Genomic DNA, 27512 nt, shown 5'->3' with positions numbered 1-27512 from the left:
CAACCCCCCACCATTAGTGTCTAGTCTTTAATATTGCATTGACACAAAGTTTTCTGACTCCTTTTGTTTTATTTTTCAATTTTTTTTCTTTTTTTTTAGATAAAACCCTATTTTTCTATCTTTAAGAATAGTCAGTAAATAGTGGGTTAGTTCTCTGACCTGTATGGTCAGGGAATGAATTTTTCTGTGTAGAGTAAGCACATGTACTGTAAACAGATTATCAAATTTTCAATATAGAGAGCATATTTTGAATGGTTTAGAACTTACTTGGGGGAACTTTCAGTATGCCACAGATTTTATGGGGACCCGTTATCCTTGAAGGGTAAAGAAAGGTCTCTCCATTGAGATGCCCAGTACACAGGAGCCAAACACACCAGTCGTGATTTTTTTTTACTATCACTACTGTAACAAAATACCATGATTTAAACATGTAAATGTTTTCCTCTGTTTTTATTTGTGTTGTGTTGAGTCATTACTGTTAGTGGTAACTAAATTTATAATGTAAATGAAGCTCTCTGAATCCAGTAATGGTAATTTAGCTTGCCAAACAGAAATTTCATGTATTTAAAAGCTTAGTTGTTTTTTTTTATTTAATTTTATTTATTCATTTTAGAGAGAAGGAACAGAGAGAGAGAGAGAGAGAGAGAGAGAAGGGGGGGAGGAGCAGAAAGCATCAACTCCCATATGTGCCTTGACCAGGGAAGCCCGGGGTTTCAAACCGGCAACCTCAGTGTTCCAGGTCGACACTTTACTCACTGTGCCACTGCAGGTCAGGAAATTTTATGTATTTATACTGACAAGAATTTTTCCTGGTTTCTGTGAAGTGTATAAAAGTTTAAATATTAAATCACATGGAAATATTTAATTAATAACTATGGAGAAAATAATATATCATGAAACAAGGAAAGTCCCAGAAAGTCCAATTTTTTAATTTATGTATCTAAACAATTCTCATTGGTACTAAAATGGGGTCATGATGGCTGAAACTCATGAAAGGTAAAATTTAAATTTTAAACATTTCAATTATTTTTATTGCAAATACATATAATATCTAAAACAGGGTTAACACTATTCTTGTGTGAGAAAGACTGATTAGAATAAAGATTATAATTGGTCCATATAATTTCTATATGTAAGTAGACTCTTGGGTGAAAGATAATGTATGCTCTGAAATACAAATGCTGCCTTCTCAAGCCAACCAAAGCAAACAAACAAAAAAGTTAGGATAATGCCAACCATTGTCTTACTAAATGATTTTTAAAAATTATACAGCCCTGGCTGGTTGGCTCAGTGGTAGAGCATCAGCATAGCATGTGGATGTTCCGGGTTTGATTCCCAGTCAGGGTACATAGAAGAATCACCCATCTGCTTCTCCACCCAGTTCCCTCTCATTTCTCACTCTCTCTCTCCCTCTCTCTCTCTCTCCCTGTCCTGCAGTCATGGCTCCATTGGAGTGAGTTGGCCCTGAGCACTGAGGATGGCTCCATGGCTTCTGCCTCAGGTGCTGAAAAAGTTCGGTTGCTGAGCAATGGAGCAATGCCCCAGATGATCAGATCATCACCCCCTAGTGGGCTTGCTGAGTAGATCCTGGTTGGGGCACATGTGGAAGTCTATTTCTTTGCCTCCTCTCCTCTTACTGGGGGGGGGGGGGGGAGGAAGAAAAGATTAAGCAGAACTATATATCATCTTACCAAATTTTAGTTTTTTATAACATACAGTTTGGGTCATCTGATCAAAACAATTTACTGCATTTGCTTCCATAATTAATTACTCCTTATTCTCAGGCATCTAGTTTAAGCCCTTTACTTAGAAATGGCATGGTGAAGGTGCTTTGAATGTGGCCAAAGAAAACGCTCGCCCTGGTGAGTGACGTCACCACCTGGCAGTCAGACTTCACGATGCCCTGGCCTGTGTTCCCTCAGCCCGTGGCAGAGAGGAAGGGAGCACAGAGAACACACCTGTCCCTGTGCACATCCACAGGCCAGGCCCTAGTTCGCAGCAGAACACAATCATTGCAGTAGGTTCATTTTGGACATTTAGCGTGGTTTCAATTACACAAAGCAAACCTGGGATAGGTTTTGATCAGTAAGCTATTACAGGAAAAATAGTAATTTGCAGTTCCAGCTAGTCAAAATCGAATAGTTTCTTTAGTAAGCCTGAAGGAAGATCATCTCTTCTTACCTCATATGACAAACTGCAACTAGTTATAGGTATCTTAACAACTTTTTGTCCTTCACAATGTAAGAATTTGGAAAACGGATTTTTATTATCAATACGTAGTATATTTTAAATCCAGTTATCAAAATACAGTGCTTTGTTCTAACAAAATCTTATTAGTCTACTTTTATGCCATATAAGGTATCAGTAATAATTAACACACCTTCCTTAGTGTTTATAATTATCTTTTCCCTTTAGGAACAACACATGCTGTTTGAGAGTACCCATTTTCAAAATAAGAATTGACTATTTCTTACAATGTAGTCAATCAAGACACAGAAGAAATTTTGTTATTGTTTTTACAGATAGGTATCTATAATATTGTTGAGTTTAGACAATATGTTTGGAAAAAACATGACATCTAAGGTAAAATAATGTTTTAAAGTAAGTTAGTATATATTTGTGTACCTGGTTAATTAGAAATAAATCTTAGTGTGTAATGACAAGTTATGTTAAAACTATTTGCTTGCCATCAGTGTAGAATATATTTCAGATTACATATATATTTGGCAGTAGCATATGGTTGTAAAAGAAGGCAGCTTGTTGTTTTCTCTATTAAGATGTAATTATGTATACCAGAGGTTAGAATTTTCAAGCACTTCAGGACTGTAATGCTGGTGGCTGAGGCCAGGCAGGTTTGCAATGAATTTGGGGAGATGGTAGAGGAACTGCAGAGCCAAAAAGTGTCAGGCCATTCCGCGTTTATTGGAGGCTTACAGAGACAGGCGAGCAAATAAACAGGAAAACTGGCTTTTCCCAGTGGAGGGCAAGGGATTAGGAACACCGCCCCTCATAGTGGTGGCTGAGGGAATCAGGGAACCACACCCTCGGCCTTTCCCCTATTCGAACTGGAACAACAGGTCTTGGGGATCCACCTCTCCCTCAGCTCTCTCCATCATATAATCTTATAACCATGGTGCTCGCACACCAATTGTTTTATTGACAGCTGCTGGGGCCATTCGTCTCAGCAGCTGGAAACTCTGTTCTGGTTTAAGCTGCCACCAAAATTTCAAAAGAGCTTTATCAGACTTGCCATCTAATTTCTCCCTATCTGCTCCAGCCACAATCAAATTACCCACATCTGTGTTTGGATAACCTTTACAGGCCTGTTTCTCTTGTTAGTTTGTAGGGCAGCAGGCAGCACAGGCAGCAGCCCTAACTGCTTTATGATTCTGTGCTGCCTCCACCTCACCCAAATCTGCTACTATCTGTGTAACCATGTTGATGGGCTGCCTCACACAGGGTCCCAAGATAGCTACTAGTGACCCAAAAAGGGCCGACAGGGCACTACAGAAAATAAGGTCCCTCCTCACTGCTGTAAACACTTCCTCATCTGGCCCACAGGACCTCAGGCTGAAAGCAGCATTCCTCATACCTAGTTCCTGAAGGACCTGAGGCAGCTCCATATATGTCTGCCACCAACTCACTGCACCTGGCAAGTCTCCAGCATTTTGCCGGACAGTACGAATGGTGGCCATCACTCATTCTGTAGGGTATGGTTTCCTGGGTTGTCATGGCAGTTCTGAAGATACTGTTTCAAGGAGGAGTGTGTGGTAATGCTGGCTAGTTTCTCCATCTCTGTTCCAGAGAGCATGATGCCATCCATCTCTACGCCCCATAACCACAGCAACCAAGCTGCTAGGGACTTGGTAGGATTCTCCTGAATTTCGCCCCTAACTCTTATCAGCTCTGCCTGGATATAGGGCTGGACCACAGAGTTCTCAACTATCTGCAGAGGGGGTTCTGCCTGCCCCTGAGGCACCTTCTGCTGCTGGGTTTTTACCTTCTGGGCGACCACCAGCTGGGCTGATTCTGCGGAAGGCAGTTTCAGCCTGAGCCTCCCCCTCAGAAGAGGAGTTGGAAACACCTGCTCCCGCCAACTCAGAGCTACTCTGTTGGCATGGGTGCAGATTCTTCTTCAGCATGCGCTGCAGCTCCTGTGGCTATGGGCTCTTGGCCTGAAGCTGTGACTTGAGCTATTGAACCCGCATTTGTTTCTCTGTCACTGCCAACGTTTAGCTTCCAGGGAAAATTGCAATTCACGAACCTGTAATTCTTTCTCCAGTGACTATTCCAGTTCCAGGTGTCATTGGTGCTCTGGTGCTCAGCCTGCACCTCACACTGCAGCTCTTGAGAAGAGTCAGCTTCCTTCTCCAGCATTCATTCCAGTTTAGGTCATTGCTGGTTCTCAGCTTGTAACCTGACATGAAGTTCTTGGATCTGTAGCTCTTTCTCCCGTGACCATTCCAGCTCATGCCAATGTCAGTGCTCGGTCTGCAGCTAATCCTGGAGCTTCTGAAGACCTCAGGCAGCCTCTCACACAGAGCTCTCTGTTTCTTCTCACAGGGCTGTAAAAAACACCCAGCCCACAGCCCCCAAAAGGATAGCCACAGGGAACCATATGCTGGAGAACAATAACCACTCCACTGCCCACCTTTCAAGGGTGTCAGCGGCTCCATACCGATCTGATCCGAATGCTGCTCACTATGCCAGATGTAACACTGATGGCTGAGGCCAGACAGTTTTGTAGTAAATTCCGGCAGATGGTAGAGGAACTACAGAGCCAGAAAGCATAGGGCCATACCCATTTATTGGAAACATAAGAAAACCTGCTTTTCACAGTGGAGGGCAAGGGATCAGGAAAACCACCCTTCATGGTGGTGGCTGAGGAAGTCAGGGAACCGCACCTTGCAGTAGCGGGAGAGCCATCTGGGAGAATTGCCCCTGAAGAAAAACACCCATAGCTTTTCACAGAGACACACACGTGGCTTTCTGCCACATTGCTCACACATTAATTGTGCAAAGTGCTTTTGAGTCCAGAAACCAGCGAGCAAGCCTAACACAGCTATTTGCCCACACCATCTCTCTGTAGAAATTGCCAAGCTTTCTAGAACCCAAAGCCATGAGCCTATTTCACAGGACTTACCAATTGTAGTTAGCACAGTATCGAAAGAGTGTCACTTCCTTTATAAACTTTTCAGGTAAGTTCAATGCCTCTAAAGTAAGAATCCATATAAAATTAAATTGAACCACATGAAACTGCAGGTAGTTGTGACTCACAAAAATAATTTAATGTGGCTCAACCTGATACTTTGGAAAAGATTACAGAAGTAACTCAAAAGAATTAAAAAAAACAAATCAACACAAAGTTTAACTGAGCAGATTTAATTTCTCTGAGGTCATATTCCATACAAATACTGTCCATTACAGCAGTGGTTTTCAAACCCAACACAACAGTCTATACAAAGCAGTCATACATCTTGTGAAAATAGTCCGAAGGGGTTTGAGGTGGGCATGTCTAGTCTAGGGGATCCTGACATTGCTGGTCCCCAGAATATACCCTGAATAGTAGCAACATATTAGACTATTTAGGAGGAGTCATAAGAAAATATTTATCTAAAAAGAAATTAGGTGAAAAAAACACTAACATCACTAGTAGAGAATAACCAAAATGTTTCTCTAATCTCTATACTAAGAGCAGTCTTTGGTTTTCAGTATTTCCATTGATCTGATTAATTGTAAAGCCTCATTAAATAAAGGCTTTAATTTAAAAATAAAGCGCTGTGATTTAAAAAATAAAAACTAGGCTATATTTAAGGGCTTCTAAGAAACTTGTTTACTTTTGAGTGAAGAAAAGACAATCTTTAGACATATCCTTCTGAAATTCTACTTCATTACAAAAACCCTTGGTTATTTATTGTCCATTGAGTCTAAACTCCATGACGAGTTGATACAGTCCATAAGGGCAAGACCATTTTATATCATATTTCAGTCTCCTCAAAGGGAAAGAGTATTTGTTTAAAAGTCCAGAATTACAATAATAAGTTTATATTTTTCTTATAGTTAGACAAAGGAAAGAACAATCTTCAAACTTCCAATTAATTCTTTATCATAAATATGAGTTTGCCCCACATCCAAATTCTAAAACCACAGAAATATTTTTCTTCTTTACATACAATAAGTACTGAAGTTATAAAATGTTAGTGTTATAATATTACTTATGTGTATATTAGGTGAAAACAGGAATAATCCTTGTAGACTGATTAAGAAGATTGACAGGAATGTGCACTTTTGTACTTTGTGTGAGGAAAAGAGGGGGAGTTCCTAAATAATTTTTATTAATAACATGTCATCCAAATAGTCTGGAAGTACCTTACAAATACCTTCCTGCGAGCCTGTCTAACCTCACTCTGGGCACTAATTTTGGAATGGCAGCTCCGTCTAGGCCAGGAAAGGCACCAAAATGTGTCCCTATAGCCCATACAGCTCATCAGTTCACAGGTGTGATAATAAAATAAAATGGTTTTCAACACTAGACACTGTAGAGGTACGTCCCTCCAATAAAGCCCATCACTTGACACTCTCTGTTCTGCATAAAACATTATGGGGTACAATGCTGAGAGCTGGTGAAAGTATGACACATCGTGATTGCACGCTTTTAACACATACTCCAAATTGAGGTAACTACTAATCAAAACAACCAAGTCTCTCTCTGGGTTTTACAATAATCAAAACAAGTATGTCTCAGAATGATCCTTTCTCTACCTCCATGAGGAATTAAGAGGGGCTCTTAATGAGGACAAAAGATCCCTGGGCCTCATGTAGGCCCATGGAATCAATCTCCGGGGGTGCGGCTGGGCAACTCATTTTTAACCAGGTGTTAGGACTTAAGAAATGTCAGACTGGCTTTAAGAAATCTGGTTCTTCACTCTCAAGGATTTTGACAACAGAAGTTCCCTCTTCACTTATACAATTGAATGGGAACCTAGATCCCAGATGACCAGCACTTTTTAAATGAGTTACTTTATTTTTATTTAGAAGGAAAATCCTTGGGTTTCTTCCCTTTTGACACATATCATGTTCTCTAACCCTGTCACTGTTTTCCTATCCTCTAGCTCTTTCCGCTGTGATTTAACCTCACTGGCCCACCTGGGAAGGGAAGGCTTTCGGTGTTCTGTTTAGTATCTTCCCTTTGGCTAGGCTCTGACTTCTGATCATCCCTCAGGCCTAAATGCAGAGTTGGAGGCTGACCTGGCCAAACCCACTTGGAAATAAGTCCTTTCACTTAAGACTACCCACCCCTTACAAAACACCCTTCTCACACGGCCTCTGTCCCTCATTCACACACCACATATTTTGCTTCTTTATGTTGTCCAAATCCATTCTATTCACTCTTTAATCCATCACCACCAGAGCGAGGTTTGTTTAGTGACATTATGAAAATAGCCACAAAGACTAATGCAGCCCCGAGACTGGGGGGGCCACAAGGGCTGACCTCCTGGGCAACTCCGGAGAGAAGGGGGGTGATGACCCGGCCCACTGCTGTCACTGACTGCCCCACACCTATGAGGGTACCCTTGGCCTGGGGCCCGCCAGCAGTTAGCTGGAGGTCTGTGATACAAGTCCTACCAATGGCAGTGGAGAAGGACAGGAGTGTGGAGGAGAAGATGACAGCTCCCACAGTGGGGGCCAGACAGTAGAGCAGCAGGAGCAAGAAGGTGAGCGCACTGGAGTGTAGCAGGACCTTGTAGCAGTTGTGCTTGTACAGCCACAAGACGGGCCCCAGGACTAAGCCAGCCAGGGCCCCCAGTGCACTGCTGTAACTGATGAGGTAGCTTGTCACCTTGGGCCTCATCCCAAAGCGCTCCTCAAGGGCCAAGACAAAATTACTGTAGTACAGCATGACTGCTGTGGCCATCAGCAGGCGCACCAGAAATATGTCCCACAGTTCAGAAAAGATCAGGCTCTTCATGTTTTGCAATGTGAACATAACTTCCTTCCAGGGCGGCCTCGGGCTCTTCTCACTCACCATGCTTCCAGGGGTGGGGCTCGCCTCTTGCATTTCACAGTTTGTCTTTTCTAAAGGAGCATGGTTCTTATGCAATTGCAGCATGTTCTTTGTGCTGCTGACCTTCCCTTCACTCCATGGAAACAGGCAGACGAGACCTGTTAAAGCAGGCTGAGTTAGGGCATGGATTGGCAAGAGGTCATTATACCGAATTCTCTGAATTCAGTGTCTCTGTGGGGGATAACCAGTTACTGGTATTAGGTTACTTCTATATTTTATTATTAGCAGATTTACTAATCTGTATTTTTGAATCTAGTTTTTAACCATTTCCACAGGAGTTCTACTCCATTTCAGTATCAGAATTCAGCAATTCACCTTAAGGGAAATAAAAATCTTTGCCTACATAATACTCACAATTTTTATCCCAGCCCAAGTCTCTGAGGGTTTCCTTTATCCCACCACTTCATATCTAAATTCTTAGGTTTTACAGTTAAAGGCTCTCCTCAATATTTTGTTAATTCTCTATCTACCATCTGACTACCCATCTATTCATCACCAATCCAAACATTGATTAGTAATGCTTTCTAAATGATGAATCCTCTGCTTAACACTAGAAATAACATATTAGCAAACAAGACAAGGCCTATAACAATTCCTGTTCCCCAAGGAACTTAAACCTAAGAGGGGGTGCACACATGCAAACAGGCAATTAGATTACAGGGTAGGCATGATGCTATGGACAGAGACAACCAGCTTTGATGGGGTGTGTGTGTGGATAGGGGCAGCTTGACACCAGGACCAGTGAGAAAGCACCGGCTTGGATCTGCACTTTTGCAAGTCTCACGCTGAAACCTGTGGAGGCACCATTCTCAGGGACCATGACACACACCTAACCCAGCAGCTGTTACCCTATTCAGATAATCCCATCTCTGTCCTCATGTGACTGGAAGTGACTGGCACCTTCCTGCCTCAGTTGTTTTATTGATCCTATGCCATTCAAGTAGAATGACCCATTCCATGCTCCAAATTTTCTAAAACTAAATTCAAGCTTGTCATTCTAAGCCATCTTTCCTCCCTCAACCCTGTGGTTTTGGTCAGCACATAAGTTCCACTTGGGCCAGTCAGTGCTGCTTTGTGCTGTTTGCAGCAACTAACCCTGTGTGTGTGGACTCTCCAAATACAGTTCAAGTGGACTACTAACCAGGGGCTAATTTATGACAGAAAACCAATCACACGAGAAAGCTAACCTGGAACTTTCATTTGTTTTTATCCATAAAAGGGCCCTTGAATACATCACAGAAGCTTGATTGCTGATGAATAAAAAGTAGAGTATAATTAAAATAATAAAAATGATAGTGATCACAACAATTAACATTTGTTGAGTGGTTGCCGTATGCGTAGCAGTGGGATAAACTGCTTATATGCAAAATCTCTTCTAGGTCTCATAACAAGACTATGAGTTTCGTTACTCAGTTTTATAGATGAGGAAACAGAGATAATTACTTAAGGCCCACCCACATGAAAAAGCATCAGAGCAGAGATTTGAACCCAAGTCTGTTGCACTACAGTTTGAGTTCTTAACCACACACACACAAAAAAAAGTCACTGACAAGAAAGATATGAAAGCCCTTTTTCAGGTGAAGTGGCAGGTCAGAGCAAGGACATAAAAAACTGAAGGGAAGGAAGGGTTGAAGAAAACAGACATCGTTGTTGAGGAGAAAAGTGTGACACATGAAATAAGAAAAGAGACACCCACAATGCTCAACACATGAGAAGGCCCAGCGCTCTGAGACACTGTCATCCAGCCCGTCACTCTCTGCTCCCTCTGCTAGTCTCTGCACCCGCCTCAGCCCACACTGCTTAAGTGAGAAAAATAAATCCCTATTACTTGAAGTGACTGGAGTTGGGGACACTTGCAGCTGAATGCGTTTCTGACTCAGATCCATTGACAGGCTTAAGTGAAGGTAAAGCATTAAACATCACTGTCACTGAAGAATTCAAACCAGAGCTCCAAGCTCACGCTTTGTTTATACACTGACTCTTAACTCCCAGCAGTCACATGTATGATCCTTCCTTTTTAGGAAGGAACTGGTCACATCAACTGGTCATGTGTTTGAAGTCATATAACTCACATTCACATTGATTCATGAGACCTCTCCTCCTCGTTGAGGTTAAAGGTTAAACTTCTGGCAGAAAATCATATGAGGACTGAGATTAAACTCATGAACTTTGCTTCTCGAGTCTGATACCCCAGCCCATCAGGGAATTCATCACTCAGCCTGAATCCTGGACTATGTAGACTCAAAAGGTTGTAGTAAAGTAGATCATTAAATTAAGGAACACTGAACAGCATGAATCCCTTTGTTAATAAAGCTGTTTACCTAAAGGTCGGCCACCAGTCTCTGGGCAAAGAGGTCTAGCCTCTTTGCTTTAAGCTTCTGCATCCAAGGAGCTCACAGTCCAATATGTATTCTTTAATTCATCAAATATTATTGAACAGTGGCTATATATGCCTGGCTTCTTGTGGGCAGAGGTGACAGCAGTGAGTAAATCCAACCTTTGTGGGGTTTACTTTCTAATTGTGTATGTTCAGGGGAGTAAGAAAACACACTAAATCATATAAATTCAGAAGAGCTATTAAAAATTAGTTACTTTAAACAGAATGATCAAAGAAGGCCTCTTTAAGAAAGAAAACATTTGAAACTTTAGTGATAAGAAGGAAGAGCCCGTCAAGAAATGTGAGACGAAGAAGATGGCGACGGAGGGGGGCATTCCAACAGCCATCTCCCAGGACCAAATCGGATTACAACTTAATTTAAGAACAATCATCTTGAAAAACCAATTTTGGACAAAAATAAGAGGTGTTTTTAACCAAGGACCACCGAAGACGCCACACTGAGACTGGCAGGAAGGGCAGAGATGGGGAAAGGGCTGCCCCACTCCTAGAAACAAATGGTATAGTGGCTGAGGGTCTGGAGGGACTCTCACTGTGGGGGGGGGGTTGCCCTGAGAAATGTGAGTCCTCAGCCCCAGGCCCAGAGCCCCACCCTAGAGCCCCAGAGCCTAGAAGAGGTACCCAGACAGCATTCAGCTGTGAAAAGAGTTGGGTTTCTGTCTGCGAGAAAGAGATACAGCTCTTGGATGCGGACTCTGTTTTAAAGGGACCGCGCAGAACACCTTGTTGACAGCCACTTACCCAGGGCTCTGATGGGGGAGAGCTGAGAGGACTAAAGTTGCAGGAGTACTGTGTAAAATTGGAGGCCCAAGGAGATAAACTGTTGCTGAACCCCTGTGCTGAATCATTCTCCAGGACTACAGTCCCTATCTTTCTTGGTTGGAGCAATCCCCTCTGAGTGGCATCAGCCTGGGGAAAAGCAGCTGCCCCACCCTCAGGAGTCTCTCTTACCCCAGGGATGGCAACTGGTCATTCTGAGAGGCCAGGAAGCAGGGGGCGTGTCAGTGACTAAGGTTTCTGGTATTGAGACTGGAGCTCCACCTCACGGAAGACTTAGTTGAATCTGTCCAAGGGCGGGCAGACCACACCTCTGGACTCCTGAGGCCTTGCCTTAATGGTCTGTGAACAGTCAGGACAGACTGACACCTAGGGTGAAGGGGCGGAGCCACACCCACCACCCTTCTTAATTGTTAAACTGCCACAGGCTCTAGACTCCACCAAAGGTTTTTTTCAGCAGCTGAGCCCATCAAGCAGCCAGCAGACAGGCTGCAGGAGGCAAGACTCAGAGGGAAATTTGCCGTTTGAGCAGAATTTCCCCTGTGGGTAAAAGCCAACCTAGGAGTGCAGCTTTTGCATGTGAACCTGGGCACAGAAGAGGCAGCACAAACTCTGAATTGCTTGTAGCTCCAAAATGGTTGCTGAGGGCCAGTCATGGGCAGTGTCTCCCACTGGTCTGCCCTGGGTTCCTGCTTGGGATGCCCAGGGCTGGCATATCCAGGGGTCAGCTGCAGAAAGAATTGGCTCAGGACCTAACAACCCTTGCTAGAGTATTATCCTAAGGAAAAGCTCCTCACACCTGCCCAGCTGAGGTGAGTTCTATTTTCTGTGATCAGCACCGGCAAAGAGGCTGTCAGGCCATTAGCTACGGCAGCCATTACAGCTGCCTGGCCCATGCAGGTTCGAATTTGATACAGATAGACGGTAATGAAACAACAGAGCCAAGAACTAGTGAGCCATTACCTTTAATCCTAGCTCGCACCTGGTGGGTGAGAAATACACACAGTGGGAAAACACTTCCCTTTCCATTCAGGGCTCCCAAAGCTACTGACTTATTCGAGTATTCCTAGAATCAAAGATTTCTACCTCACTAGCCTTATTCACCTCTGTTTCCTATCTCCCTTCTCTCTGCACAAACTGGCTTCTCCTTCAGCACTCCGCCATCTTGGCTACCTCTCTCCTGCAATGCCAATTTCAGAAACCCAGAGAGAGCAAGCCCCTGGTCTGCCCCCATTCTATAGTGTAAAAATCAAAACCTTTAAGCCAGGGATTGGGAACCTTTTTGGCTGAGAGAGCCATGAACACTATATGGTATTTTAAAATGTAATTCTGTGAGAGCCATACAACGACCCATGTATGTTATGCATTATCCAATAAAAATTTGGTGTTGTCCCGGAGGACAGCTGTGATTGGCTCTAGCCACCCACAACCATGAACATGAGTGGTAGGAAATGAATGGATTGTAATACATGAGAAAGTTTTATATTTTTAACATTATTATTTTTTTTATTAAAGATTTGTCTGCGAGCCAGATGCAGCCATCAAAAGAGCCACATCTGGCTCGCGAACCATAGGTTCCCGACCCCTGCTTTAAGCCAAAATACAAATAAGAAAGTATCTGATACAAAGTCACTTATCTGAGGCATAAATGGAATCTTTATTATATGCGGCTTAAGTGTCTGTTTGTCTCCGATAGCTTATTGGTTGCTTGCATAACTGTACTAGCCAATGGGGTGAAGTTGCCACGGCTGAACGCAAATTGAGTGGGTCAGGGGGAAGGTGAACATTTGTTTGCATTGGCAATCATCTGTTTTACATAAAAACTACGTCTTAACGTAATTTCTTTTAAGAATGCCTCCTAGAAAATACAGCACTGAAGAGGAGAGAAAAGGAGCTAAAGCTGCACAAAAATGGCTTTCTCGACAAAAGAAACCACTGAGCAGAGAAAGACAAGGCTTGCTTCAGTCGCAGAGCAAATGCGTCTTTCTCGGCAAAATGAGACTGATGAGCATAGAGAAACAAGGCTTGCCTCAAATGCAAGACAAAAAAGCCTGTCTCGACAAAATGAGTCCCTTGAACAAAGGCAGGAGAAAAATGCAAAAAAAATGACAGAGTAATGCTGACCGAAGCGCTCTTAAGAAATGTACCGCCAGTGGTTTCCTTCATTGCACTCTACTTTAAGCAATTAAGCAAGTAGAAGGGGGAAACCCCATGGGGCACTAAGCAAAGGGGCATCCTCGCCACCTGCCCTGGGTAATTCAGTTTGAATTAGCAGACACCTTTGCACAAATCATTTTAATTACAATTTATAATATCTAGAACGGCGGTCATTTCGTATGACCACCAGGCTTTCTAGTTCCTCATAAGAGTGCACCACCCACATCATGCAACAGTTAAGGGTGTGGGGAAAAGCTTGGTGTTGAGAATATCTAAGTATTAAAAGGGTCTTAAAACTAAGCCTTAGGCTATAAGGATCCTGCCTGTTTACAGCCTGTCTCCCACACCCAATGCAAACTATAAACAAGCAAACATATACATTATATTTGCAAACTTATTTGACCCATAGAGGTCCATGTGCATTGGATAGGGTGGAGCTTCACAGTCAGCCAGCTTGGGCATTGGATATTCTGTCCTGCTAGGCTAGATTCCACAGGGGGAAGGGAGAGAAGCTTGGAGCATGGACATTTAAAGTGTAGGTCCCTGTGAGTCTATTGTTAGATCTGGTCAAGGGGCTTAGCCACCTTTGGTAGGGGCAAAGTCAACCCCAGGAGAGGACTCTCTCAGTCTTCCTCCCTGAGACCTGGGTATCAACAGCTGAAAGAACTTCTGCAGAGGGGATTGTTGGCCACACATGGTCAGAAATTGCAGCTCACTTTGTTGGGGAGAAATAAAATTTGAGTATCCAGCAGTGGCTGAGGGATCAAGCTCTGGAGTAGGGGCCACATTTCCTGTACTGAGCTCCTGACCATGAGACTCCTGAAGTAGGAGGTCCCACAAATGTTGTATTCACAACCACAGCTGCCCTAACCCACCTAGCATGCAACCTGTAGAGGTGTTGGTTCATTGAGGGCAATTTGAGCCCACACTAGTCTTACTATAGAAGACTCTGTGGGAAGACCAGGAAGCTGCAAGAGAAGCAGCAGCTGAAAAGTGGAGACAGATCGTACAGAGCTTAGGGCATTTACGGAGCTATGGTCATTTCTAAGCAGGAGGAAGCTGATCCTTATACAGAAGTTGGCCCCTCCCACAGTACACAGACACAGAAAACGCAGACACAAACAGCAAAAAGTGCAGTAGCTGCAGACTGGTAGCCCACAGTGGGCACACTCAAAGGTGGAGTCTAGCAGGCACCAGACACTATGGAGAATAAATATACCGAACAGGACAGACATTGCACAGTGTGTAATACACATGATCAAGGTTGACCCTTAGAGCCAGCCAGCCTGAAGGGATTAACTGTACCCACAAAAAGACCAACTGTATCTAATACATGCAATAAGAAGGAAAATAGTAACCTCAAGAACCATTACTAGAACAAGGAAAACAAGTGGCCTGGAGGACAGTACCACAGAGCCCATCTTCTTCATGAAGACCACACAAAAACCTGAAAATCAGACAGCGCTACCTAATACACACACAAAAGGGGCAGACAGAGAAATGCAACCGAAATGAATCAACAAGAGAAATTCCCAGAAAAAGAATTTAATGAGATGGAAGTAACCAAAACACCAGATGCAGAGTTTAAAACAATGGTTTTTAGGATGCTCAAGGATCTTAGAGCAACAAAGGATGGACAATAATGAGCACCTAAATAGAGATAGCAAGTATCAAAAACAAGACTGAAATCATAAAAAAGAACCAGTCAGAAATCACAAATACAATATCAGAGATGAAAACTACACTGGAAGGAATTAATAGCAGGCTGGATAAAACAGAGGACTGAATCAGTGATTTAGAGGTCAAGATAAATGAAAGCATTGAAGCACAGCAGCAAAAAGAAAAGAGGCTCAAAAAGCCTAAGGAAACTCTAAGAGAGCTCTGTGACATGAAGAAAAACAACATCTGTATCACAGGGGTTCCTGAAGGAGAAAAAACAAACAAAAATAGAGAACCTGTTTGAAGAAATGATAGCTGAAAATGTTACTAAATTGATGAAAGAAAAAGTCATGCAGGTTCAAAAAGCACAGAGAGTTCCATTAAGAAGAAACCCAAAGAGGCCTACACCAAGACACATCATAAGTCAGCTGTCAAAGAGAAAAAGAAGGAATACTAAAAGGTGAAAGAGAAAAGCAGTTAATTACCTACAGAGGAGACCCCATAAGGATGACATCTGACTTCCAACAGAAACACTTGAGGCCAGAAGAAATTAGCAAGAAATATTCAAAGTAATGCAAAGCAAGACCCTATATACAAGATGTCTTTATCCAGCAAGGCTATCTTTTAAAATTGAAGGAGAAATAAAAAAGATTTCCAGACAAAAAAACACCTCAAGGAATTCATTACAACCAAACTAAGATTGCAAGAAATGTTAAGGGGCCTGCTGTAAAAAGAGGTAATAAGGAAAAAGAAATAAGAAAAAGAAGAAAGTAGATTTAAAGAATAAAATGGCAATAAACAACTACATAACAATAATAACCTTAAGCCCTGGCCAGTTGGCTCAAAGGTAGAGCATCGGTCTGGCGTGCAGAAGTCCCGGGTTCGATTCCTGGCCAAGGCACACAGGAGAGGCGCCCATTTGCTTCTCCACCCCTCCCCCTCTCCTTCCTCTCTGTCTCTCTCTTTCCCTCCTACAGCGAGGCTCCATTGGAGCAAAGATGGCCCAGGCGCTGGGGATGGCTCTGTGGCCTCTGCCTCAGGTGCTAGAATGGCTCTGGACACAACAGAGCGACGCCCCAGAGGGGCAAAGCATCGCCCCCTGGTGGGCATGCCGGGTGGATCCCGGTTGGGCGCATGCGGGAGTCTGTCTGACTGCCTCCCCAATTCCAGCTTCGGAAAAATGAAAAAAAAAAATAACCTTAAATGTAAATGGATTAAATGCTCCAATCAAAAGACATTGAGTAGCTACATGGATAAGAAAACAGGACTTGTACATATTCTGTCTACAAGAGACCCACCTCAGAATGAAAGATACACATAGACTAAAAGTGAAAGGATGGAAAAAAGTATTTCATGCAAATGGAAATGAAAAAAATGCTAGGTAGCAATACTTATATCTGACAAAATAAACTTTAAAACAAAGGCTATATAGTAAGGGATAAAGAAGGTCACTACATAATGATAAAGGGAGCAATCCAACAAGAGGATATAACCATTGTAAATATCTATGCACCTAATATAGGAGCATCTAAATATATAACTCAGATGTGTTGATGGACATAAAGGGTGAGATCAATAGCAATGCTATAATAGTAAGGGATTTTAACAATCCACTAACATCTCTGGATAGATACTCCAGACAGAAAATTAATAAAGAAACAGCACTTAAATGACACACTAGATCACCTGGATTTCATAAATATCTTCAGAACGTTTCACCCCAAAGCAGCAGATTACATTCTTTTCAAGTGCTCATGGTACATTCTCTAGGATAGACCACATATTTGGACACAAAACAAGTCTCAATAAATTCAAGAAGACTGAAATCATATCAAGCATCTTCTCTAATCACAATGGCGTGAAACTAGAAATCAACTACAAAGGAAAAACTGAAAAACATTCAAATGCTTGGAGGCTAAATAGCATGTTAATAAATAACAAATAGCGTAACAATGAGATCAAGGAAGAAGTAAAAAATTTCCTTGAAACAAATGAAAATGAACATACAACAACTCAAAATTTATGGGACACAGCAAAATCAGTCCTGAGAGGGAAGTTCATAGCATTATAGGCATACCTTAAGAAGCAAGAAAAAGCTCAAATACATAACTTAACCCTGCATCTAAAAAAAAAAATGAAAAAGAACAACAAAAAAAGCCAAGAGGAAGTAGAAGGAAAAAAATAATAAAGATCAGAGCAGAAATAAATGACATATAGGCTCAAAAAACAATACAGAAGACCAATGAAACCAAAAGATGGTTTCTTGAAAAGGTAAACAAGATCAATGAACCTTTAACCAGACTCATCAAGAGAAAAAGAAAAAGGACTCAAATAAATAAAACCAGAAATAAAAGTGGAGAAGTAACAACTGACACCTCAGAAATTCAAAGGATTGTAAGAAAATACTATGAAGATCTGTATGCCAAAAAAAATGGACAACTTAGGTGAAATGGATAAATTCCTAGAAAGATATAATCTTCCAAAACTCAGTCTGGAAGAATAAGAAACCTAAGGCTCCACAGGCCTTAGGTTTTAACAAATATTCAAAGAAGAACTAACACCTATCCTTCTCAGGCTATTTAAAAAAATTTAAGAGGAGGGAAGACTTCCAAGCTCCTTTTATGAGGCAACCATAATCCTCATTCCAAATCCACATAAAGATACTACAAAGAAAGAAAACTATAGGCCAGTATCCCTGATGAACTTAGATGCTAAAATTCTCAACATATTAGCAAACTGGATCTAGTATTACATGAAAAAAATCATACATTATGATCAAGTGAGATTTATTGTGGGGAGGTAAGGCTGGTATAATATTTGCAAATCAATAAATGTGATTCATTACATAAACATAAGGATAAAAATCATATGATAATACAAATAGATGCAAAAAAAGCATGTGCTGGAATCCAGCACCCATTTATGATCAAAACTCTCAGCAGAGTGGGAATATAAGGAACATTCCTCAACATGATAAAGGCCATTCATGACAAACCCAAAATCATACTCAAGGGGCCAAAGTTAAAAGCATCCCCTTAAGATCAGGAACAAAGCAGGGGTGCCCCTTTCACCACTCTTATTCAACATAGTTCTGGGAGTTCTAGTCACAGCAATGACATAAGAAGAAGAAATAAAAGGCATCCAAACTGGAAAAGAAGAAGTAAAACTATCATTGTTTGCTGATGACATGATACTGCACATAGAAAACCCTCAAGTCTCAGTCAAAAAACTACTAGACCCGATAAATGAATTTTGGCAATGTGACTGGATATCAAATTAATACTCAGAAATCAGTGGCATTTTTATATACCAACTATGAACTGTCTGAAAGAGAAATTAAGGAAACAATCACCTTCACTATTGCAACAAAAATAATAAAGTACCTAGGAGTAAATTTAACCAAGTAGGAAAAGGACTTATATGCAGAAAAGTATAAAATATTGATAAAAGAAATCAAGGAAGATACAAAAAAGTGGAAGCATATATCATGTTCATAGATAGAAAGAATGAACACGAATATCCTCAGCAATCTTGAAAAAGAAAAATAAAGTGAGTGGTATCACACTCTGGACCATCAAGTTATACAACAAGGCCATTGTACTCAAAACAGCTTGGTACTGGCATAAGAACAGCCATATAAATCAATGGAACAGAACAGAGAACCCAGAAATTAACCCGCACCTATATGAACAATTGATATTAGACAAGGGTGGTGATAGCATACAATGAAGTAAAGACAGGAGAGTCTCTTTAACAAACGGTGTTGGGAAAATTGGTCAGCTACCTGCAAAAAAATGAAACTAGACCACCAACTTACACCATTCACAAAAATAAACTCAAAATGGATAAAAGACTTAAATGTAAGTCATGAAATCATAAGCATCCTAGAGAAAAATATAGGCAATAAGCTCTCCGACATCACTCGCAGCAATATATTTGCTGATTTATCTCCATGCGCAAGTGAAATAAAAGACAGGATAAACAAATGGGACTATATCAAACTAAAAAGCTTTTGCACAGCTAAAGATAAAATGAACAAAATAAAAAGGCAAACCATACAATGGGAGAATATATTTGACAATACGTCTGATAAGGGGTTAATAACCAAAATTTATAAAGAATTTGTAAAACTCAACACTAGGAAGATAAACAGTCCAATCAAAAAATGGGCAAACGAGATGAATAGATACTTCTCCAAAGAGGGCATACAGATGGCCAATAGGCATATGAAAAAATGCTCAACATCACTAATCATTAGAGAATGCAAATTAAAACCACAATGAGATATCACCTCACACCAGTCAGAATGGCGCTCATCAACAAAACAACACAGAGTAAGTGCTGGCAAGGATGTGGAGAAAAAGGAACCCTCCTGCACTGCTGGTGGGAATGCAGACTGGTGCAGCCACTGTGGAAAACAGTACGGAGAGTCCTCAAAAATTAAAAATCAAACTTCCTTTTGACCCAGCTATCCCACTTTTAGGAATATACCCCAAGAACACCATAGCACAGTTTGAAAAGGAGAAATGCACCCCCATGTTTATGGCAGCATTGTTCACAATAGCGAAGACCTGGAAACAGCCCAAGTGTCTGTCAGTGGACGATTGGATTAAAAAGATGTAGTACATATACACAATGGAATACTATGGGGCCATGAAAAAGAAGGGAATTTTACCTTTTGCAACAACATGGATGGAACTGGAAACTATTATGTTAAGTGAAATAAGCCAGGCAGAAAGAGAAAAATATCATATGACCTCACTCATATGAGGAATCTGATGAACAATATAAACTGAGGAATGGAATAGAGACAGAGGGGGGATCACAGGATCCAGAAGGAAAGCGGACAGAGGAAAAAGGGATGATAGGGTGATAGGATGGGATGAGAGCAGAAAAGCAAATCCTGGAGTGAACGAGGGAGGGTAGTAGAGGGAGGGAGACAGGGGAATGTACTGGCAAACACAGGTGACATTAGAATCTATGTAAACACAATAAATTAATAATAAAAAAGAATGAACATCATTAAAATGTCTATATTACCAAAAGCAAACTATAAATTTAATGCAATTCCTATTAAAATACCATGGCATATTTTAAAGATATAGAACAAATATTCCAAAAATTTATATAGAACCAAAAAAGAACACGATTGCCTCAGCAATCTTGAAAATGAAAAATAAAGTGGGTAGTATCACACTTCCTGATATCAAGTTATACTACAAGGCCATTGTACTCAAAACAGCCTGGTACTGGCATAAGAACAGGCATATAGATCAATGGAACAGAACAGAGATCCCAGAAATTAACCCACGCTTTTATGGACAATTGATATATATATATAGACAATTGATATTTGACAAAGGAGGTAAGAGCACACAATGTAGTAAAGACAGTCTCTTTAATAAATGGTGCTGGAAAATTGAACAGGCATATGCAAAAAAATGAAACCTAGACCACCACCTTACACCATTCACAAAAATAAACTCAAAATGGATAAAAGACTTAAACGTAAATCATGAAACCATAATCATCTTGAGAAAAAAAAACATAGGCAGTAAACTCTCCGTCATCTCTCACAGCAATATTTTTGCTGATTTATCTCCATGGGCAAGTGAAATAAAGAACAGGATGAACAACTGGGACTATATCAAACTAAAAAGCTTTTGCACAGCTAAGGACTCCATGAATAAAATAAAAAGACAACCCACACAATGGGAGAACATATTCACCAATATGTCTGAAAAGGGGTTAATAACCAAATTTATAAATAATTTCTAAACCTCAACACCAGGAAGGTAAACAATCCAATTTAAAAATGGGCAAAAAACTGAATGCTTCTCCAAATAGGACATACAAATGGTCAATAGGTATATTAAATAATGTTCAACATCACTAATCATAAGAGAAATGCTAATTAAAACCACAATGAGATACCATCTCACACCAGTCAGAATGGCGCTCATCAACAAAACAACACAGAATAAGTGCTAGTGAGGATGTGGAGAAAATGGAACCCTCCTGCACTACTGGTGGGAATGCAGACTTGTGCAGCCACTGTGGAAAACAGTATGGGGGTTCCTCAAAAAATTAAAAATGGAACTGCCTTTTGATCCAGCTATCCCACTTTTACGAATATATCTTAAGAATTCTAAATCACTGATTCAAAAGAAGATATGCACCCCCATGTTTATTGCAGCATTGTTTACAATAGCCAAGATCTGGAAACAGCCCAAGTGTCCATCCTTCAGTGGATGAGTGGATTAAATAGCAGTGGTACTTACACAATGGAATACTACTCGGTGTGAAAAAAGGAAATCTTACCTTTTGTGACAGCATGGATGGACCTGGAGACTATTATGCGAACTGAAATAAGCCAGGCAGAGAAAGAAAAATATATGATCTCACTTATATGTGGAATCTAATGGACAAAGTGAACTGAGGAACAGAATAGAGGTAGGGTCACAGAGAGCAGAGGGACAGCTGACAAAGGGAAGGGGGATTAGGGGATGGGATCAGAGAGAGTGAAGGGATTAGTGAAACTATATATACATAACACAGAGATACAGGTAACCAGACAGCAAATCCTAGAGGGAAGAAGGGAGGGAGTTAGGGGGAGGGGGGCTAAGGGGTATAAAAAGGGACACAGGGGTGGGGGTGAGGGAGTTATATTCAGTGGGACACTTGAATCCATGTAAACACAATAAATTAAAAATTAATAAAAATTATAATAAAAAATTATAATAGTTCAAAAAAATAAAAAAGAAACGTGAGAAGAATGTTGCAGATAGAAGAACAAATTACAATGCCCTCCTGTGGGAATAGGTCTGGCATGTGTGAGGCTACATGAGTAGCCAGTGCAGCTAAAGCACGTGGAGGAAGCAGAGGGAGGGGCTGGGCCAGCCCAACACTGTGCAGGCTGTGAGACAAGCACATCCTTTAGCATGCCAGGAGCCCGCTGGGAGGTCTGCAGCAGGGATAACATGGTCTTTTATTTTTCAATAAGGAGTCTGTCTCATTCTGTTTTAAGAAAAACAAATTATAAGGAGATAAAATAGGCACTGGTCAGTATGAATGAATAAACCAAACAATCTTTTCATGATATAATGGCAACTTACCAGCATTGAAAATGAAGACAGAAAAACAGAGGATGCATGTTAGATAAAATCCACCATCTAGTTCAATAAGATAGCCACCGACCATGGGGCCCAAGATGAAGCCTACACTAGATGCTGTGTTTAATTGTCCAATAACTAATGGTCGTTCCTTCTCTGGAACCAAATCAGAAAGTAGAGCCCTTGAAATGGACAGTGTGTGTTTAAAAATACCTGTAAGGAGACAAGAAACATGTTCCGTAACATTTTCAGGATGAAACACATATTGCTTGTGATCCAGCACTTTACCTCTCTCCCTGATGAAGTTCTGATCCATTTTTCTGAACCTCTAAGGCCATCCAACAGGTTCCATGCCACCATGACTGGACTCCTGGTCTAGCCCCACCATTCTGGTTTGTCACCTTGTCTCTGCTAATCAAGCTCCTGAATCCTCAGCCTGCCCACCTCCTGTCATAACATCCCAGTGTCTCTAGTCCTCTCTGCTATCCATGTATAACTCATGGTGGGTTCTAAACAGAAATTTATTATTAGTTATTCATGAACTCAGGGAATAAACATTTTTCTGCACCCCTACTGTATATCCAGCATAGACCCTGACCATGAGAGTAATACTACAAGGAATAGAGAAGGGAAAGAAAAGGCAAATATCCCTGTCCTCGCAGAGTCTGCAGCGGTTTGAAGGCCAGAGGTGCTATGGTGAGAAACAGAGCAAGGAGGAAGGACAGTGAAAATGTAAAAATACAATGACAGAGTAGTCATTGAACCAGTACCACTGATTTTATGCCAGCAAGAAGCTTGTGAAAGTGTTGACTAAACAAATTGTGAGCTGTGATAATACTTAATAAGAGATTAAAGTATATGTAACAACTTTATATTCCTCATACTTCTGCTGATGTATGTGACTTGTATTCACCCATACATAGAACAAACACACTCATCAATGAAGACTGGCAAATTCTGGTGACATCAGTTGCTTACTTTTTTAATCAAGACATAGTAGGTTCTACTAATAAATGCTGCTGGCAGGTCTGCCTGACAGCTCCTAACCATGATGGGGTACAATGGTTTCCAGTGATCTCCTTGAAGGAAAGCACTGCTCTGCATATCATTACACAAAGCAGGTCATTCCATATTAATATAACCCTTTGAGTAGTACGAACGTTCATGTAGGTCCTCGTGCCTCCTGACCATCCAGAGTAAAAAAAAAATTATTTTTAAAATGTGTAAGGCAACATTAAAAAAAGACAAATGTATGTTCTTCTTGTTTCCATAACTTGGTTATCAAACAAACATGATTTTAAATTAATAAAACTGGAACTGGAACTAATATTGTTTTTTGAAAAAAAAAAAAAACACTCCCAGTGGTCAGCGAGCATGAAAAAAACTCACTACTCAAAGTGATAATAATTCTCCATATAAGTCTCTGCATTTCATGACAAATACAGGTTCCATTTATCTCTCATCTGTTTCTTTTTAATTATGAACAGTCTTGCCACTGAACAGTGGAGAATATTATACTGTAGAAGGACACACTGCCACCTAAACCAAGAACATAAAACAACTTGTGACATCAAGTGCACACAAAATAGCTATCAGTTGGATTCCCTGTTAGTGGCGGGGTTTGTTAGGATGATTGATCACATTTAAGGCAAAGACCTTCATAAACCATTTTCTTAAATAAACAATGAGAACAAATAAATGGCATGGATTTTGAAAGGCGAACACAAAAGATTCGCCCATTCAGGTAGCAGTGTCTGTCAATGCTCTAATGATTAAGGTGAAGAAGAAACACAGAAACTCTAGGGCTCTAACCACTAAGAAAGGTAAAGGGAATTAAAAGTTCCCATAGTAACCACCTACCCACTTCACCACCAAGCATTCACAAGCAGTATTTTAATGAATGAATAATATAAAAGCTATTTCAAAAATGGAAGAGACACTCAAGAGCAGTTTGGAGACAAAACTAAGCCATGAATCACAATATCATCATCCTAGTGTCTGCCCACAAAGTGATGGCCAGGTTTACAGAAGGCTGCAGGAAAGCTACCACGGTCAGGATCAATTTGAAGTCAGGAAATTCAAAACCATAAGCTCACCGAAGCCAGAATAGTAACCACAATGCTAGTCAAAGACATTTAACAAATTCTAGATGCTGAGGGCTTTGCACTCTGTCTCATACAAGGTTTGAAGCTATGGACAACTTAGCAAAGTCTGACTGGTGCTAAGTGCTCAATCAAAAGTGGCTGTTGGAGTTACTGTTCTAGTCTGAATCATCTTAATGCCCTCTGTATGTAAGTTCTAATCAAAGAGGCACTGACAAACAGGCCCAGCCTTTCTCTATACCTATAAGTGACTTATTTTGAAGGAAAACACAGAGCAGCAAGAACTCACCAACAGGGACTCTGGCGAGGGCAAACAAAAACAAATTGGTAGATGCTCCAAGAATAAGATAACCCAGGGCACTGAAAAGAATGCACACCAGCAAGGAAAATCGTCTTCCAACCACATCACTCCAGCATCCCTGAGAAAGGAAACACAATAAGTCCTTTGACTCACTATAAAATAATCACCAAGAAAATGCCCCTCCCCCAATACAATCCAGTGGAAAACAGCAGGAAATTTGGGCTAAGATCATTACATGCTCAATTCTATTATACCATTATTCAGTAAATTATTTTCTCTGGTCTTATACAAGTTGAGTGGGAAAGTGTAACAGTTTTCTTTACCCTCCCCCCCCCCAAAAAAAAAGGCTAAAGTAACAAAGAAAGCATCTGTGATAATCTGGAAGCTAAGAATGGTTGGAGAAATGGCAAAGTATACTTTTTAAAGTCTTATTTTCAGCCCTGACCGCTTGGCTCAGTAGTAGAGTGTTGGCCCAGCATGTGATGTCCTGGGTTCAATTCCTGGTCAGGGCACACAGGAGAAGCAACCATCTGCTTCTACACCCCTTCTATCCCCACCCCTTCCCTTCCCACAGCCATGGCTCAAATGTGAACAAGTTGGACCTGGGAGCTGAGGATGGCTCCATGGCCTTGCCTCAGCCACTAAAATAGTGGCTGAGGCCCAGACGCACAGAACAGCAGCCCCAGAAGGGGGTTTCTAGGTGGATCCCAGTCAGGACGCATGTGAGAGTCTGTCTCTCCACCTCCCTGCCTCTCACTTGATTTTTTAAAAAAGCCTCATTTTCATTTTCATTATCGCTTTATGCATCTCAATTCCTCAGTAAGTATCTTCAGTTTAGAAATCTAGAAAATACTGAAAAATTAAATATCAAAGTACTTCACAATCGTCAAATCTACAAATGTTTCTAACAAAATATACTAATATAGTATTTTGTAACTTTTTCCAATTAATAATAGATTTTGAACATCATTTCATGTCATTGAAAATTTGCCCTAATGTTTTTCTGTTCTCTAATGTCATGACAACCAGGAATTTTATCATTAATTTTGTCTATTCAATAGATTAACATGATTTCTCATTGTTCTAATGTGAATTTCTTTGATTACTATTGAAAGGCAACATTTCCCACATTCTTTTTCTTTGTTTTACTGATATAACTGACATATAGCACTGTTTAAGGTATACAGCATGACTTGACTTACATATATTGCAAAATGATTACCACAATAAGTTTAATTAACCCATTATCTCATCTGGATATAAAGAGAAGGAAAAAATGCTTTTTCCTTGTGCTGAGAACTTCTAGAATTTACCCTCAACAACTTTTTTTCTAAGTTTTCCCCTCTTTTACGTTTTAAGATTTTATTTATTCATTTTAGAGAAGAGAGGGAGAGAGTAAGAGAGAGGCAGAGGACAAGCAAGAAGCATCAACTCCCATATGTGCCTTGACCAGGCAAGCCCAGGGTTTTGAACTGGTGACCTCAGCGTTCTAGGTTGATGCTTTATCCACTGTGCCACCACAGGCCAGGTCATGTTTCAAATGTACCATTCAGCAATGTTAACTATAGTCACCATGCTATACATTACATCCCCAGTACTTAATTATAACTGGGAGTTTGTACCTTTTGAACACCTTCATCCAATTTGCTCACCCTTGCCTCTGTTAACCACAGATTTGATATCCTTTTCTTAAAAATCTCATTCAAAATTGAATGTTTATCATTTTAAGATTCCATATACCATACATGTGAGATCATATAGTACTTGTCTTCCTCTGTCTTACTTTACTTAACTATGCCTTTAGGTCCATCTATATTGTCACAAATGGCAGGATTTCCTTCTTTTTATGACTGAATAGCATTCCACTGTGTGTGTGTACAGACATGTGTGTGTATGTATAAATACAAACACATCTTCTTTATCCATTCATCTTTTTTTTAAGCAAGAGAGAAAGAGGGAGAGGGACAGACAAGAAAGTAGAGAGATGAAAAGCATCAACTCATAGCTGCAGCACTTTACTTGTTCATTGGTTGCTTTCTCATATGTGCCTTAATTGGGTGCTCCAGCTGAGCCAGTGACCCCTTGCTCAAGCCAGCGACCCTGCACTCAACCAGGTGGGCCCACTCGCAAGCCAGCGTCCTTGGGGTTTTGAACTTGGGTCCTCAGCATCCCATGTTGACACTATCCTCTGCACCACCACCTACCTGGTCAGGCTGGATGAACACAAGTTGTTTCCACATCTTGGCTACTGTAAATAACGCTGCATTAAAAATAGGGGTGCAGGGATCTCTTCAACATAGTGATTTAATTTCCTTTGTAAATATTCTCAAAAGTAGATTAACTTGCTGGATTATATGCTAGCTCTATTTTTAATTATTTGAGGAACCTCCATACTGTTATTTTCACCAACAGGGCTTGAAGGTTCCTTTTTCTCCATATCCTCATCATTATTAATCTTGTGTTTTTGGTGACAGCCATTCTATCAGGTGTGACATGATAGCTCATTGTGGTTTTGATTTTCATTTTCCTAATTAGTGATGTTGGGCACCTTTATTCAGGTTTTTTGCCAATTTTTTAATTAGATTATTTTTCTGCTCTTCAGTTATTTGAGTTCTTTATATTTTTTGGATATTGATCTGTATCAGATATATGGTTTGCAAATATTTTACTTCCATTCCAGAGCTGCCTTTTTATTTTCATGATTGTTTCTTTTGCTGCATAGAGGCTTTTGGATGTAGTCCCACTTGTTTATTTTTTATTTTACTGCTTGTGCTTTAGGTATCATATACAAAAAATAATGGGCCTTTTTTCCTGGTTTTTATTTTCCCATTTTTTTTCTATGAGTTTTGTGGTTTCAGGTCTTTCATTTAAGTCTGCCAGTTATAATTCCCATATGTGGGACACTTCAGAGTCCTACCAAGCATGGCTGCCTTCTGAACCTCTC

At 40.7% G+C, this 27512-nt stretch overlaps 1 protein-coding gene across 4 annotated transcripts in view; it reads right to left on the bottom strand.

The window, feature by feature from the left end:
• Positions 1-5366: 5366 nt before the first annotated feature.
• The window catches only part of MFSD9 (major facilitator superfamily domain containing 9), a 28408-nt gene continuing 6262 nt past the window's right edge, over positions 5367-27512 (bottom strand). For 2 of the 4 annotated variants that reach the window (XM_066267889.1, XM_066267891.1), the window contains exons 4-7: positions 24557-24686; positions 22169-22378; positions 21375-21416; positions 5367-8163 (exon numbers count right to left, since the gene is read on the bottom strand). In XM_066267889.1, the coding sequence (XP_066123986.1) occupies positions 7382-8163; positions 21375-21416; positions 22169-22378; positions 24557-24686 (1164 nt within the window). In that variant the 3' untranslated portion in view covers positions 5367-7381. The remainder of the gene's footprint in view (positions 8164-21374; positions 21417-22168; positions 22379-24556; positions 24687-27512) is intronic. The other 2 variants (XM_066267890.1, XM_066267892.1) reach the window with 2 other exon arrangements.

Source organism: Saccopteryx bilineata, chromosome 3 (assembly GCF_036850765.1).
Source record: "Saccopteryx bilineata isolate mSacBil1 chromosome 3, mSacBil1_pri_phased_curated, whole genome shotgun sequence".
In the NCBI taxonomy this organism is placed as follows: Eukaryota; Metazoa; Chordata; class Mammalia; order Chiroptera; family Emballonuridae; genus Saccopteryx; species Saccopteryx bilineata.
This window is presented reverse-complemented; position numbering and strand designations above follow the sequence as displayed.